The 14,255-nt window shown below is 41.4% G+C and overlaps 1 protein-coding gene across 13 annotated transcripts in view; it reads left to right on the top strand.

Annotated features, from left to right (window-relative positions):
* AFDN (afadin, adherens junction formation factor) overlaps positions 1–14,255 on the top strand; it is a 135,641-nt gene that overhangs the window by 38,905 nt on the left and 82,481 nt on the right. For 7 of the 13 annotated variants that reach the window (XM_082475850.1, XM_082475845.1, XM_082475851.1 and 4 more), the window contains exons 2-5: positions 243–438; positions 3,664–3,779; positions 5,465–5,628; positions 8,105–8,265. In XM_082475850.1, coding sequence (XP_082331976.1) covers positions 243–438; positions 3,664–3,779; positions 5,465–5,628; positions 8,105–8,265 — 637 coding nt within the window. The remainder of the gene's footprint in view (positions 1–242; positions 439–3,663; positions 3,780–5,464; positions 5,629–8,104; positions 8,266–14,255) is intronic. The other 6 variants (XM_082475852.1, XM_082475848.1, XM_082475846.1 and 3 more) reach the window with 3 other exon arrangements.

Here is a 14,255-nt window from a genome sequence, read left to right as displayed (position 1 = left end):
TTGATCATAGTATCTACTTCACTGGGTTGTTATAAAGACATGATAAAACGATGCCTGTCCGGGTGTGTCTGGCGCTTGCTGAAGACTCTGACGTCAGGTGCTCTACAGCCATTACCTTATACTTGAGACGTGTAAGAAGGAGACGATTGTAAATAACTCGTCCCAAGTCACATAATTAAATTTGAAGGCATCATTTTAGGATGTTGTTTTTCCAAAAATGTATCATTTTGTTTTCCTTTTAGGATTTGGAGTTCCATGGAGTGATGAGATTTTATTTTCAAGATAAAGCTGCTGGGAACTTTGCAACAAAATGTATCCGGGTCTCTAGTACTGCCACCACTCAGGACGTGCTGGAAACGCTCGCGGAGAAATTCCGCCCTGACATGCGGATGTTGTCATCACCCAAGTACTCCCTGTACGAAGTGCACGTCAGCGGAGGTCAGTGGACACAGATGGGGCTTGTCGGCCGTATGTGCTCATCTTGAGACTATCACGGTCACTTGTCCCGGGGGCCCTGCTTTACTGCTGACCGCCTCTTTCTTTTTCTGGAGGGGCTGGGGAAGCAGTTAACAGGTTGCAAAACTTGAGTATGTCTGCGAAATGTCCTCGTAAGTTCCTAGCAGGTGCATTTGGTGGGAGTTAGAATGAATAGATTAGTTTTACATATGCTCACTTCTCCAAAGATAAGTAGCATAACGTTTCATAATTGAAATTCTCCAGCAGATCTGTCACATACATTGATGATACAGGTAAGCTGCTTAATTTTGGAGAAGTATTTCATGTAACTCTTCTGCATAGATTATAATATTACAATTAATGATAGATAACCCAGTGTTTTATGAGTACAGTATTTTATGAGTAAAACCCAGTGTTTTATCATACTTGCTGTAATATTTTTGTAATGTGAAACAGTAACATTATTCTTTGGGAACAATTAGGGCATCTTGAGGAAACTCTCTTACGTAGTTAGTAATTTCTCCTTGTTTTAAGATTTGAAATTTCTGCAAGTATCCTATATATCACATGGCAATTGAAGTTGAACTGATTAGAAATGTAGAAATTTATAAAATTTTTTGAGTGCTTTTGAAGTACTGAGTCACCTGTTTAAACAAAAAAAATAACAAATTCCAGTTAATGCAGTAAACAAAGGATTGTATATAGTACAAGCCCAATTTGAATACCTGTTTAAGTTTCAGCCACAAAACCTGTTTGAACATAATTTATTTTTCTTATCTTCAAAAGTACAGCTTTCTTTGTACGTTTGAAATTGGGCTAAAATCTTTGTAGTGTGTGGAATTCAGGTGTCACCAAATGCTACCAGTATTATATTAGGTAGGCTGTATTTGTTTATCACTCTTTTAAGGTTACTAGGGTATCACCTACATAAATAATACCCAAACTAAATTTGACAATAGCAGATGGTCTCAATTTTGGATGTTTTTTTGAGGTTGAGTTCTGCTTTTACCTCAGAATCTTTTTAAATAGGTTACAAAGAGGAGGAAAGTATTTCTCACTTTCAGCCCTCTTCTTGCTGCACCGTTGGGTCATTTGAATACTGCCAAGTGAGGTCTTTGGAATGCTATCTAAGATTGGGATTTGAGATCTAAAAATGGAATGGCTTTGATTTTTTTTAAAGAACATTTTTTCTTTAAACTTTCTTTGCTAGATTTGTTTTTAATTAAAAAGTAAAATATGTTACTTGTAAGGGATGAAAACGCAAGGAAGGTGTGTAAAGAAGGGAGGTGTTCCGCGTCTCCCCCCACCCCTGTAGTGACCGCTAGGCTAGCCTGGCCGTGTCCTTCTGCACCTTCGTACCCCGCCAGGGTCTCAGACAGGAGCAGGCCCTGGCGTGCAGGTTCTCAATCTCTTTCGGGTCACGGAGCCCTTAGTGTGTCAGTAATTTTTTTAGTGGCATCCCTAGGCCAAAGGAAGTACCTAACAGGTCATTTTACTGCATAGATTCAGACAAGTTCATCAGGATTTATGCTTTAACAGCTTGGTGGATGTTTGAAAAAATAGTACAGATCAAATGAAAGGAAAACTGAAAATTTCATTCCGTTCTTAATCACAGTTGCTCCCTGACGGGGCACGTGTGCCTCCTGGGCCCTGCCCAGCTCCTGGGCAGGGGCAGTGCCCTCCTTTCCTATTCACGTTGGTTTGCGGGCAGCGCTTGTTTCTACAGCGCTGTGGAAAGCCCGGCGTGACCCTGGTGGGACAGTGCGCGACCTGGTGGGGACCAGCAGCTCCTGCCGCATCCGGCAGGTGCAGCTCGTTCCCCTGGAAATGTAACGTGCTACTCAGTGAGCCGCTGGACGCCGCGGCTGGTGTGTGAGCCAGAGCGCTGGCCCGGCACCGTGGGAGCGCCACTCTCATCCCTTCTCTGCGTTAGGGTTCCTTGTGTGAGATCAACTGGAAAGGTAAAAAGGGTTCTGCTCTTCTAACGTAAGGCCGAAGATACCTTAAGTTACAAAGCTGTGGCAGGGCCCTAATTATATTTGCATGCAGTAGTTGGGCACATATGCATTAGGGCAGCTCACCTTGCTTTTGTTTGACTATTATGACTTAGACTTAATTGTTCTTAAGATTGGTTCTCTAAAAAATATGCCATGAGGGATTTTGATCTAGTGCAAATTCTGCAACACGAACAACTTGGTAATTTTGGTTTGCAGCAGGAATTTGAAACTTCTTGATCCAATATGTGATTTATTACTCTTTTCTCATATTTTCAGTTGATAAAATAATGACTTGGAATTTGTTTTTCCTGTATTCTGATCATTAACACTGCTGTTTACCTATAATATTTACTAAAAGCCTCTATAACTCTCCACCTTCTCAGTTTGCCCCGTTGACTCTTGCTTCCTGTACCATTGTAATCCACCCCCTCTGGTCTCACTGCTTCCTATCTTTGCTGCCCTCCTTGTGGCGCATCCTGTGTGCGTTTACCTGGGTAGTCTTTGCCAGCTCTCAGCTTCTAGTAGGTGGTCAGGCTGTGTAGGGCCCTCAGTGGGCTGCCATGAGGCTTGTCAGGTTTCTGATAAGGAAGGGAGTAGTCACTTAACATAGCACTTCATCGACAGAGAAAAGGCTGGTGCTTCAAGGTGGGATGGGCTGTGCTTGTCGAGGCGCGTGCGATTTGGAGACAAGAGTCAGGTACAGGGGGAGGGGGGAGAGTGCAGTGATCACTTCCAGACTGATGACGGTGGCGCCATTTCTTGACAGCATCTTAACATTAATATGAGAAGAAAAATCCCATGAATCAGTGGAACTTCTGTGTGATATTAACATTATTTCCATATTTTCCAGTTGTATGTGAGAGAATTTGACTTATAGAAACAAACGTATGGCAAAGCCCTGCTTATATTTTTTTCTAGTCCATGTGTAGTTCTCTTATTTTCTGGGTTAGATTCTAAGTGTTGTCAGGAAGCTGTGCCTGGTCCGTGTCTGGCATTGGACACGTGGTAGTACACACACAGTAGCACCAAAATACTGAGTTGGTCATTGAAACTCTAACTTCACGTTGTGAGTTACACTTCAGCCTATCAGGAAGTAATCAAGGTAATTAGGTACGTTTTGTCTATAAAATTTAATGTGTATCAGAATGTTGTATTGGCTAGTGCCATTAGATAACCATGGCTTATTTTTTTTTCTTTTCATGTTGTGAAGAAGAAAGAAGATTGGATATAGACGAGAAACCCCTTGTTGTGCAGTTGAATTGGAATAAGGATGATCGAGAGGGCAGATTTGTTCTTAAGAATGAGAACGATGCCATTCCTGCTAAGGTGAGGCCTTGGGTCTCGGCCCGTGCTGTGCCTGGCCTGTGTCTGACCGCGTGTCGTGTCGGAGGGGTTCATTCTCTGTTTCGCTTCTCTTCCGAAACTACCCTTTTACCCCCATCCTGGAACGTAATTTAAAAGTAGCCCAGCTTCTCCCTGCTTCATCCTCTGTTTCACTGGATAATCCAAAATATTACTCCTTCCTTTTCAAAGAAGAGTTATGTAAGCTTTTGTTCCTAAGAGGCTTAATGTTCAAATCAGCTTCAGGTTTTTTTCCCTAAATTATAAAGTCAAAATAGGTTTTAATAAGAATCAGAAGGGAAAATAAAACTTTAATAACCTATTTATATGTGAACTTTTAGATACAACTTAATAAGGCATATTTAAGACCCTTTTCATGTTATATGTGTAAGGTTAGAAATTAGTAAACTTTCTTGAGTTTCTTTGGATGATGAAATAGAGTGAGTCTAAAACTTTCTCAGGTAGTAGGATGTCTGGAATTCCTGTGCTACTGTTCTTTTTATGTGGAATACTATGAAATATTGATACAATTTTAAAATAATTATAATTCTGTTTTAAGTCAAGTGGCCTCTTACACTAGAATTCAGTATTGACGAGTGATAGCAAATGCAGAGGTTAAGAATATTTTGAGAAAAATCTTGTATTTCATTTTTTGCCCCAGCAGACTGAGGGGAAAGTACCATTATTTACTTTCGGCAGCGGTTTTCACGTTGTCTGTGCCGTGTCCTGTGTGTTCCTGTTCCTGCGCTCCAGGGACTTTTATTGCCTTTGTGGCAAATACATATGATACAAGAATGGATACTTTTGTGTGTGTGTGTGTGTCCATGTTTTATTTTGTTTCTGCACCATGATTTCAGCTGATGTACCTTTTCACGGAGCCACAGACGCTGCTTGCTATGTAGTAGAACTCTTCTGGGGTCAGGATGACAGCAGGGTGCTGGAGTAGCTTGCAGGGAAACGGAGATGCTCACTCACAAAGCAGAGGGCAGTTTTCTTTCCCAATAAGATAATCTTTTATTTTCCGTGATTCTTTACCAGCCAACCTATGAAGTCATATAAAAAATAATCTGTCTCTGTGTCATCTGCTGGCAGGCCAAGTTATAAATTAAGAATAAGGAAACAAGTAAGATCTGGAAAAGAAATTAGAAGTTTTTGCACAAACACAATACTTACAACTTTGCTTCATAAAAGCCAGTTTATTAGGGCTACTCTTAACATTTCTTTTGAAGTTAAAGAAGACATATTTAAAGTAGATGATGATTCAAACAGTTATTTCCATATTTTCATTAGTTTCCTTTTATTTAAGTTACTTCCTGTAAATTAATTTGGATTTTTATTTATTAAAAATAATAAATAAACTGGTGTGATTCCAACCCCAGTTTTCTAACTGGGTTTGGATTTTCTTGTGTGTTTGCTTCCTTGGTTATTAGTTTTGAATTAAGATAAAAGTTACACACGGTGAAATGAGATCTTGAATGTGTAAGTTTTGATCAGTACACTCACGGAACTGCTGGCCCATCGAGACAAAGAGCATTTCTCAGCCCAGACCTTCCCCGGCTCCAGTGGCTCTGTTTCTGGCCGCAGCGTGTGAGGTGACGTTAGCTAAGCCATAGACAGCTTTATGTCATTCTGTGTCATAGCCAGTGTAGTGATAATGTTACTTTTATCAGAAGGCTCAAAGTAACGGACCTGAAAAGCAGGAAAAAGAAGGTGTTATCCAGAACTTCAAGAGAACTCTCTCAAAGAAAGAAAAGAAGGAAAAAAAGAAGAGAGAAAAAGAGGCAATGAGGCAGGCGTCTGATCGAGACGATAGACCTTTCCACGGGGATGACACGTAAGTTAATTTAGGAAATATCCCTGTTTCTTTGTGTTCTAAGCCCAGTGTTTTTCGTGCAGCGGACCTCACTGAGTTACCAGGTGAAGGCCGAAGAGGGTGCGTGTCAGTGGAGCGCGCTGGGCGTGTGCTGGCTCCGCGGCGTCGCGGGAAGCCGGTGGGGCTCCGACTGCGCAGCGCGCGTTGCTCACAGAGCCGGCCTCGCGGTGCTCGGTCGTCTTAAAGCTGCGGCCTGACGGACAGTATGGCTGTTCCGGGGGGACCGTGGCTGTCAGGGTGCTCTGCACCTCTGCCTGGCCTTTCCTCTCATCGCTGTTGTTTTGGTCCTTAAGGCAGCGGTGGATTCTTAGACACCTCGGGTACGCTTTACACCTGATCAGACGTTGGCAAGGCCAGTGAGAAAAGCTGGTGTTCGCTTTTCAGGCTCACTCCAGCCCCCGCCCGCCCCCTTCCTTATTCTCTCCCAGCAGCCCCATCACAGGTGTCTTTACCTGTCTGAAGGGGTTTGAGCTTCTGACCTCGGAGCTGAGGGAATAAGGGAAACCGCTGTGTTTCGCTGTAACGGAAAGGAGACGTGAGCAGAAGCTGGCCTTCCTCCTCACGTGGAGCCTCCTGGCCTCGGTGTGGCCTCGTGAGCGTTCAGTTCAGTTCATTCTGTTGTCGTGGTTTCTCTTAGGCCTCTTCCTTGCCTTGGAGTTGATGGCGTAGTATTCTGTTTACAGCTTATTTTAGAAAGTCAGAGTAGGTAGATTTGCCAGAAAGGGAAAAGGAGTTTCTTGTCACCTATGAACCCAAAGAGAGCCGTAGTTTGTTTATGCAACACAAGTATGTACGCTTCGTATATCTATGTAGAGAGTTTTTAAGCAAGTATTATCAGTCTTTTGAAACCAGAACTTTTCACATGACATTTTCCCACTAAAATTATATGTATTTCACATAAATACACATAGTCAAAATATATATTTTTTCACCAAAAAACATACATATTAAATAATTTAAATGATTGTGCAGTATTCTATCATATAGTTTTCCCATAATTTATGAAACCAGCCCTTTTCATGTACTTGTGGATAGTTTACAGGGTTTTTTTGGTATTATAAATGATACTCCAGTGAATATCCTTGTTTTTACAATTTTGAGGACGCAGGTGAATATTTCCTAAGGAAATGTTCTGGAAGAATGGCTCAGAGACACCTTGGGATGCTTGTGTTGCCAGACAGCCCCTGGAAAGGTCTCCACAGCCCACGTGCCCTCTCATTTCCATACCCTTAGTACTGCTGAGTGTAACAGAGCAGAGTACGGTCTCTGCAGTATGTGAGACCTTCAATAACTCGAGCTTACTGTATCATTAACAAGGTAGATGTCGCTCTGCACGTTTATTAACTGTTTATATTCTGCTGCTGCTGCGGTGACCTCTTCAGGTCTTTTTTCCATTTTTTGGTTGATTCTAAGTGTTGTGTGTGTCTTGAGGATATTAACCATTTGTCGGTGAAGGGAGTTTATTTTAGAGGGGAATTTGAGCCCATTGTAGAGTGCATCCAAAATGGATTTAGATATTAATCTGTTAGGCAGAGATGCCTATGGGATGCACATGAACTCTTGACTATAGTATTACATAGTAAGGCTCTACTTAGTGTATTTATGCAAGAGAAAGAACTTGTATACATAGATTGTTCATATATGAAAAATATCAAGGAAAAGGAGAGTTTAAAACTTCGGCTACAGTTTGTTCTATTTATTTAGTTTATAGGGGGATAAATTATTTGTGTTAAGGAAATGAGCTACTTAAAATGAGTTAAGTTTAACTTGATTGATTCGAAGCTTGAGTGACTTAATGAAATTATTTTATGATTTTAAAAATGGCATCCTTAAAGTATATTTATCAAAATTTAGTCAAGCATATCAATCTTACCTAAATATTTATTTCAACTCATCATTCTATACAGTTGACTCGTTATAGGAACTTTTGGAGCAATTTCCTTTTAAAACTTTAGCTTCAAGAGAGTGAATGGTGGTAAATCTCTTAGTTGTTAAAAAATCAGGCTGTTTGAGTTCTTCAAGATTTACTGTAATTTGAAGACAGATTTTTACTAAACTAAAGTATGTTCAGTCCTTTATTTCTAGTGGTTGGCATGTTGTATCCCTCATTTAGTCTATTTTAAGATAACCGTGGTAGAGATAACTGAAATGTATAATTTATACATTTTTCTTCTAGCTTTATTAATGAATACTCAATAATTAAGTTCTATAAACTCACTATAAAATTATAATTATAAATTTCTGCTTGCTTCAGTATTTTAGCTTGTATTGAGAGGAAGTTTATTCTTTATCCGTAGTAATTAGCACATGGTGAATGGTACATGGCAGAACTGTGTAGCCAAATAACATCTGCCATTTTGAGTTTTGTATGATTTCAGTATAATTGTTTCTAATATAAAATTTAAAAAATCTTGTGATTGCCGTTTTTTCCTTACAGTGAAAATTCTCGACTGGCTGCTGAGGTTTACAAAGACATGCCTGAAACTAGCTTTACCCGAACAATTTCTAATCCCGAGGTGGTTATGAAACGACGGAGACAACAAAAACTGGAAAAGAGAATGCAGGAATTTCGGAGCTCAGATGGGCGACCTGATTCAGGTGCAGACTTTGAATTGTTTTTCTGTTATATCTGTTGTAAAGTCTATTAATTTAATAATCCTTTTTATATATGCATGAGGCCTTGAATAAGTAAAGTTAATGGGTGATGTAGCCTGTTCATAGCAAGTGTGTGCCATGTGTGTCTGGTGCAAAGTCAGTTTTGCCTTCAATACGTTTAGTTACGTATTTATCCCCAGTATGGCTTTTTTTTTTTTTTTTTTTTTTAATTCTGGGAAATGTCAAATATATACAAAATAATAGAGATATAATGAACTTCCCATGTGTTTATTACCAAGCAAGCTTTCATAATTAACACATGTTTCATCTCTGCTTCTACAAATATTGCTTTCATTCCCAGACTGTGTTATTTTTGAATCAAATCCCAACTTTCTCATTATTTCATCCATAAATATTTTGATACATTTTCCTGAAAGGTAACAATTGTAAAAAAGCAAAAACAAAAATAAAGCAAACCATAGTACCATTATCACATAGAAAAGAATTGACAGTAATTCCTTAAAAATCATCAGATACCTGGTCATTGTTCAGATCTTCCTGATTGCCTCAGATAATTCCTTTAGTTGAGTCAGGATACAAATAAAACCTAAATATTGCATTTGCAATTGGTTAATTTGTCTTTTATGTCTTTCATTCTAAAATCCCCTCTCCTCTCTTGTATTTTACCTCTCACTTTGCTTATTTGTTGGTTTGTTTTAAAACCCTAGGTTGAATGTCTTGTAGGTTTTGCTGATGGCATCCTGTTGTGCGGTTTACCGCTTTTTTCCTCTTGTTTTCCTTGATTAGATACAGATACAGGGTTAGGGTTTTTGGTGGGAGGCGGTGGGACAGAAATACTCACCTTAGTGTCATCCGCAGGTGAGCAGTGGTTTGTAAAATTTTAATAAACTCGTGGATGTAAAGCTTCTCAATGTTTGTCCATCTGTCGCGGTTATCGACCTTGCTGATTCTTGAATGGTCGCTTCGAGCCAGCGGGGCTGCCTTCCAGCTGGCACCCGAGTCTGTGACATGGCCCAGTGACCTTGAGAGCTTCCCTGTAGGCTGGGCTGTCTGCTCACCTCGTGCTCTCCTGCCCCAGCCTAGGGGTCGGCTCTTGCCCGGAGGAATCCTGCTCCTTTGCTGGGATGAGTATCTGGTTGCTAGCGGTGCTCCCTGTTACTGGTTGGTCTTTGCTTCTAAGCCTGTTTAGCGGACGGAGCTTAGGAAATACTTGGTTTTTTACTACTTTGATTTTAGAAAATCTGGGTGTCTTTTCTCAAGGTAAAATTCTTCCTCCTAAGAACAACAGAATAATTATTTACAACATAATTATATTAATCAGTTATAATACCAAAATCAAAATAGGGCTATTATTAATAACAATATGATACTGAAAACATTTTAAGCCTTTTGTGAAATCTGTGCTGTGTTTGAAATCGCATATTCGATTCCTGTGTATGTGATTATATACCCACATTGACTTACACTTAGGTTTATTTGTTTTATTTTCCGTTTGACTTTGAAGGTTTGCTTCTTTAAATTTTAGTGTTGTTTAACAGTTTCTAAGTCACATCTGCAAAACAAGGTACCTTTAGAGAAGTCCAGCTTTTTTGTCCCTGTGGACCCCTTGAATCAAAGGCAACATCCTGTACACATGTCCCACTGTGATGTTTCCTCGAGATCACCCTGTATTGCTGAGGGAAATAAAGGTTAAAACGAGAAGTTAAAACACATGACTACTCTGTGAGCTATAAATTGGTTTTGTGTATTTTTAGCCATTTGATATAAAACTTTTATTTGTAATTAACCTGTAATTATACTCAGCAAGTAAAATAAAGTAGTTTTACTTGTTAAAAAATAATAGCATAATCATTTGTTTCAAAAAAAATCATTGTATTAGAAGGCTGTATCGTTGATCCAGGCTTTCCTAAAGATGTGTGACCTGGTAAGTCATCGCCTCTGTGGCTCTTCCGGAGCGCTGCACTCAGGCGCTTAAGGGCGGAGCGTCGCCCTGTTGCATGCTGCGCACCTGCTAGCTTACTCCCTAGTTTTAGGGTTTGAGTGTTGGGACTGGCGGCTTTTCTCTGAAGCCGGATTTATAGCAGTTTTGGTCGGGAAGGTTGCTTAATTGTGGGCCATTCTCTCGGCTCCAAGGCTGAGTCAAAGGGTGTTAGTCCCTATCCAGACCCTCTTATTATCCGATATGTTTATGTGGCAGCAGGCTGGATCTGTCAGGGGAAGCTGTGCCCTCACTCGCGTCATATTCTTGGGAGCGGCGTTATTCTCTATTTTATTAGTGGTCTCTCTTACCTTATCTCCATTCACGAGGTAGTCTGTGGACCATGGTTCTGAAATGCGTGGTTGCTTGATTCTGCCCACTTGACAGAGATTGCTGGTGACCCCATTTCTTGTGAGCTCGCTCAGAGCTTTGTGTTAGGGTGGCGTGTCATACAGCACCAGCCACGGTGGGAGCCGGCCCTGAAACCTGGTTGTCTTTCCAGCATCACATGTTTGTTTTGACCCTTTGTGCCTGTGTGAACTGAGTCTTAATTATACGTTTCATGGGAATTACAGTATTGGTGATTCAAAAAAACTAGGACACTGAGAGACTTATTAGTTCTATAAATAATTTGATAGATGGCTTTTGAGACCTAAATGATTATCTGTTTGTATATATTCTGTCTTGTTCAGGCAGGAATTGAAAAAGACAAGAAAAAGAAAGTAAGGAGAAAGGAGGGAGAAACTACAAAGGTGAGGAAGGAGAAATGTAGTAAAGTCTTAGGAAGGGCGAGAATGCTCAGCTGTACCTGCCACGTGCTGACCGCGCTTCCGAGCACGGGGAGGAGTCTGGCGTCGTTCCGGAAGTAACCTCCTCAGTGGCCCCTTGAGGGATATTCAAGTGTAGGCTCAGGGGTATGTGAGTCAGACTAAGGGTAGCTGGCTTAGAGTGTCCGTTTTTATAAGTAACTTAACAAAATCTTTTTATAAAAAGTGTGTCTTTAATGTGGGTCAGGATGCAACGTTACGTATGTTGTTAAGATAAAGCAGGAAACTTTTTGCAGGTAACTTCAGCCTGTGTCCCCAGAGATCCACATTTGTTTTCCTGTGCCATTGGGGGTACTTTGATGGAAATATTTGATACGATCGGTTCATAAACTGCTGAAAGAGTTTTAAGCTAGGGATTGAGAATGCTTTCAGTTTAGCCCAGGCCTCCAGTCTGGAGCGGTTACTCTGAGAGCAGAATCGAGGGTTGACTTGAGGGAATTGTGGTCAGAAGCAGGTGTCCCCCTTCGAAGGCTTGTGTGGCCCCGGCAGGACCGAGTCTCTGAGCTCCGTCGGGGCCAGTGGCCATGAAGAGAGAAAAGCGGGAGCAGTGTTAAGAGAGAGAATGATCTGGAAGCAGCACCAGCCTGAGTTTTCTGAGGAGAGGAGGCCTTCAGGATGGCGCCCTGCTTTGAGCTGGATGGCTGTGGGTCTGTGGATGAAGGAGCATCCGGAGGAGAAGACGGGCTTCGTCTGTGTGTCTTGGGAGCGGCCGGCGTGGTGCGGGGGGGATGCCTTTAGGCTGCCAGCTCGGTGGCGGAGTACTAGCCAGCGGTGCCAGGCGGAGAGAGAGATTCGGGAGCAAGCTGTTCTCGGGATGCAACATCCTGGGCCTGGAAGAGATTTGGTGGAGGTAGGAAGTATACAGGTAATACACGGCCATTGTTGGGAAGTAGGCCGAGAAAACAGGAACATAACCTCCAGAGAATTAGGAGAAGAAACAGCAAAACACCCACTAGAGTAGAGCTTGTCTGTTACAGGGATGGTTGGGTGGAAGGAACATTTTTCTGTACAAGCTCCTAGGAAACCCTAAAAAACTGGATACTGTTGGCAGAATAGCTGTTTGTGGTTAATATTAAGGCAGTCAAATATAGTAAGTTCAAGTGTTCTGTTGGTTGGTTTTTAATAAACAACTTAGAAAACTCTATCCTTATAACCTACTGAGGCTGTTAGTTTAGCTCTCAGGTTGGTGAAGAATGTTGTCACGGGTGTGTAAGGTTCCCTGAGAGTAACAGCCGAGTCTGTAATTTTCCTGTCTTGTTAACCCGAGCATTGGTTCCCCAAGTTCTGATGACGTACTTAAAGAGATCTGCCTGACTCACTTCACGGCACATCAGAAGTCATAACTTGTAACAAGCCTTGGCCCCAGAGCTCATAAAGTATTTTTAACACTCAGATGTATTTACTTTCTTGATGTCTTCCAAGTGTAATTGACCTCAGAATGCCCTTGGGAGTCAGCCCTCTTCTGCCTCAGTTTTCTTGTGAACAGCCTTGGAGGTGTGGAGTGCTAGGACACGGACTCTGGAGCTGGGTTCCGGTAGGGACCCTTGTGTTCCGTGGGCCACGCTTTCTTCATCTTCTGAAGAGGGGAATAATCCTCCCTTAATTTTAGAACTGAAATGTATATTTATACAAACAGATTTTAGTCGATGGTAGAATTTTAAAGTGTTAACTTTTCTTCTGTCTCTCCTTCCTTAGGAAATTGGGAGGTATGTATTTCTGTTGTGATGATACCATGGTATTATGCTTTTAAACTAAAAACCTCTTGAATTAGACTGTATCCGTTTATTTACTTATTGATGTGTCCATGGATGTAAGTGGGATTTAGGTCCTCGGCTACTAATGTGTTATCGTCAGTTCCTCCCTTTATGTCTGCTGGTACTTGTCTATATAGTTAGGTGCTCGTGTACAGGGTGCATATATATGAACTGAGTATTCTTCTTGTATTTATCCCTTTATCATTTTATAATGCCCGTCTTTGTCTTTTGTCATAGACTTTGCTCCAAAGTCTATTTTGTCTGACAGGAGTATTGCCACCCCCATTTTCTTGTCATCTCTGCTTGCATGAAATACCTTTCTCTTTCCCCTCGCTGTCAGTCTGTGTGGGTCACTAGCTCTGAAGTAAGTTTCTCGTGAGCAGCACATAGGTGGTTCTGGTTTTTTATCCAGTCAGCCATCCTGTGTTTTTTGATGGCAGCATTTAGTCCATTGACATTTGAAGTAATTATTGATAGGTATGTACTTACTGCCATTTTATGACTTGTTTTCTGCTAGTTTTTGTACTTCTCTGTTCATGTCTTCTTTCTGTTTCTTCCCTTGTATTTTGATGATTTTCTTTAGTGGTACTCTTGTGTCTTTTTGTTTCTAGTTCTTGTGTGTTTATTGTAGGTTTTTGATTTGTGGGTACCATGGGGTTCGTATATGTTGATCTATATCTACTTGTGGTAAACTAGTAGTCATTTAGTTCACACACATTGTAAAAGATCTGCATATTTTACTTCCCTCCCCTACGTTTTGTGTTTCTGATGTCCTATTTTATGTCTTCATGTTGTTTCTTGTTCGTTTTCTCCCCGTGATTTCGACCCCGCAGTCAGGTTGCAAGCTGTTTGGCGCCGAGGACAGTGACCAGTCTGTGCTGCGTCCTCAGCGTTGGGACGGGCGGTGGGGGGGGGACGGGTGGTGGGGGGGCCTTAATCCCTGTGAGTTTGGAGACAGCCTGACCCCTGGCCTGTGTCAGCAGGTCCGCAGTCTAATACCAGCCTGGGCTTGCTGATTCTTCTTTTTTTTTTTTTTTTTTTTTAACATCTTTATTGGAGTATAATTGCTTTACAGTGGTGTGTTAGTTTCCGCTGTATAACAAACTGAATCAGCTATACATATACATATATCCCCATATCTCCCCCCTCTTGCATCTCCCTCCCTCCCACCCTCCTACCCCACCCCTCTAGGTGGTCACAAAGCACCGAGCTGATCTCCCTGTGCTATGTGGCTGCTTCCCACTAGCTATCTGTTTTACATTTGGTTGTGTATACATGTCCGTGCCACTCTCTCACTTCGTCCCAGCTTACCCTTCCCCCTCCCCGTGTCACTGCTGATTATTCTTAAAAGACCAGCATTATTTTATTGTAGTCAAGTTGTCATAATGCAGGGTGTGCCAGACTTATTGAAAA

Source organism: Balaenoptera physalus (assembly GCF_965194825.1).
Source record: "Balaenoptera physalus genome assembly, chromosome: 9".
Lineage (NCBI taxonomy): Eukaryota > Metazoa > Chordata > Mammalia > Artiodactyla > Balaenopteridae > Balaenoptera > Balaenoptera physalus.
Note: the sequence above shows the minus strand (reverse complement) of the source record. Positions and strands in the feature narration are given on the sequence as shown.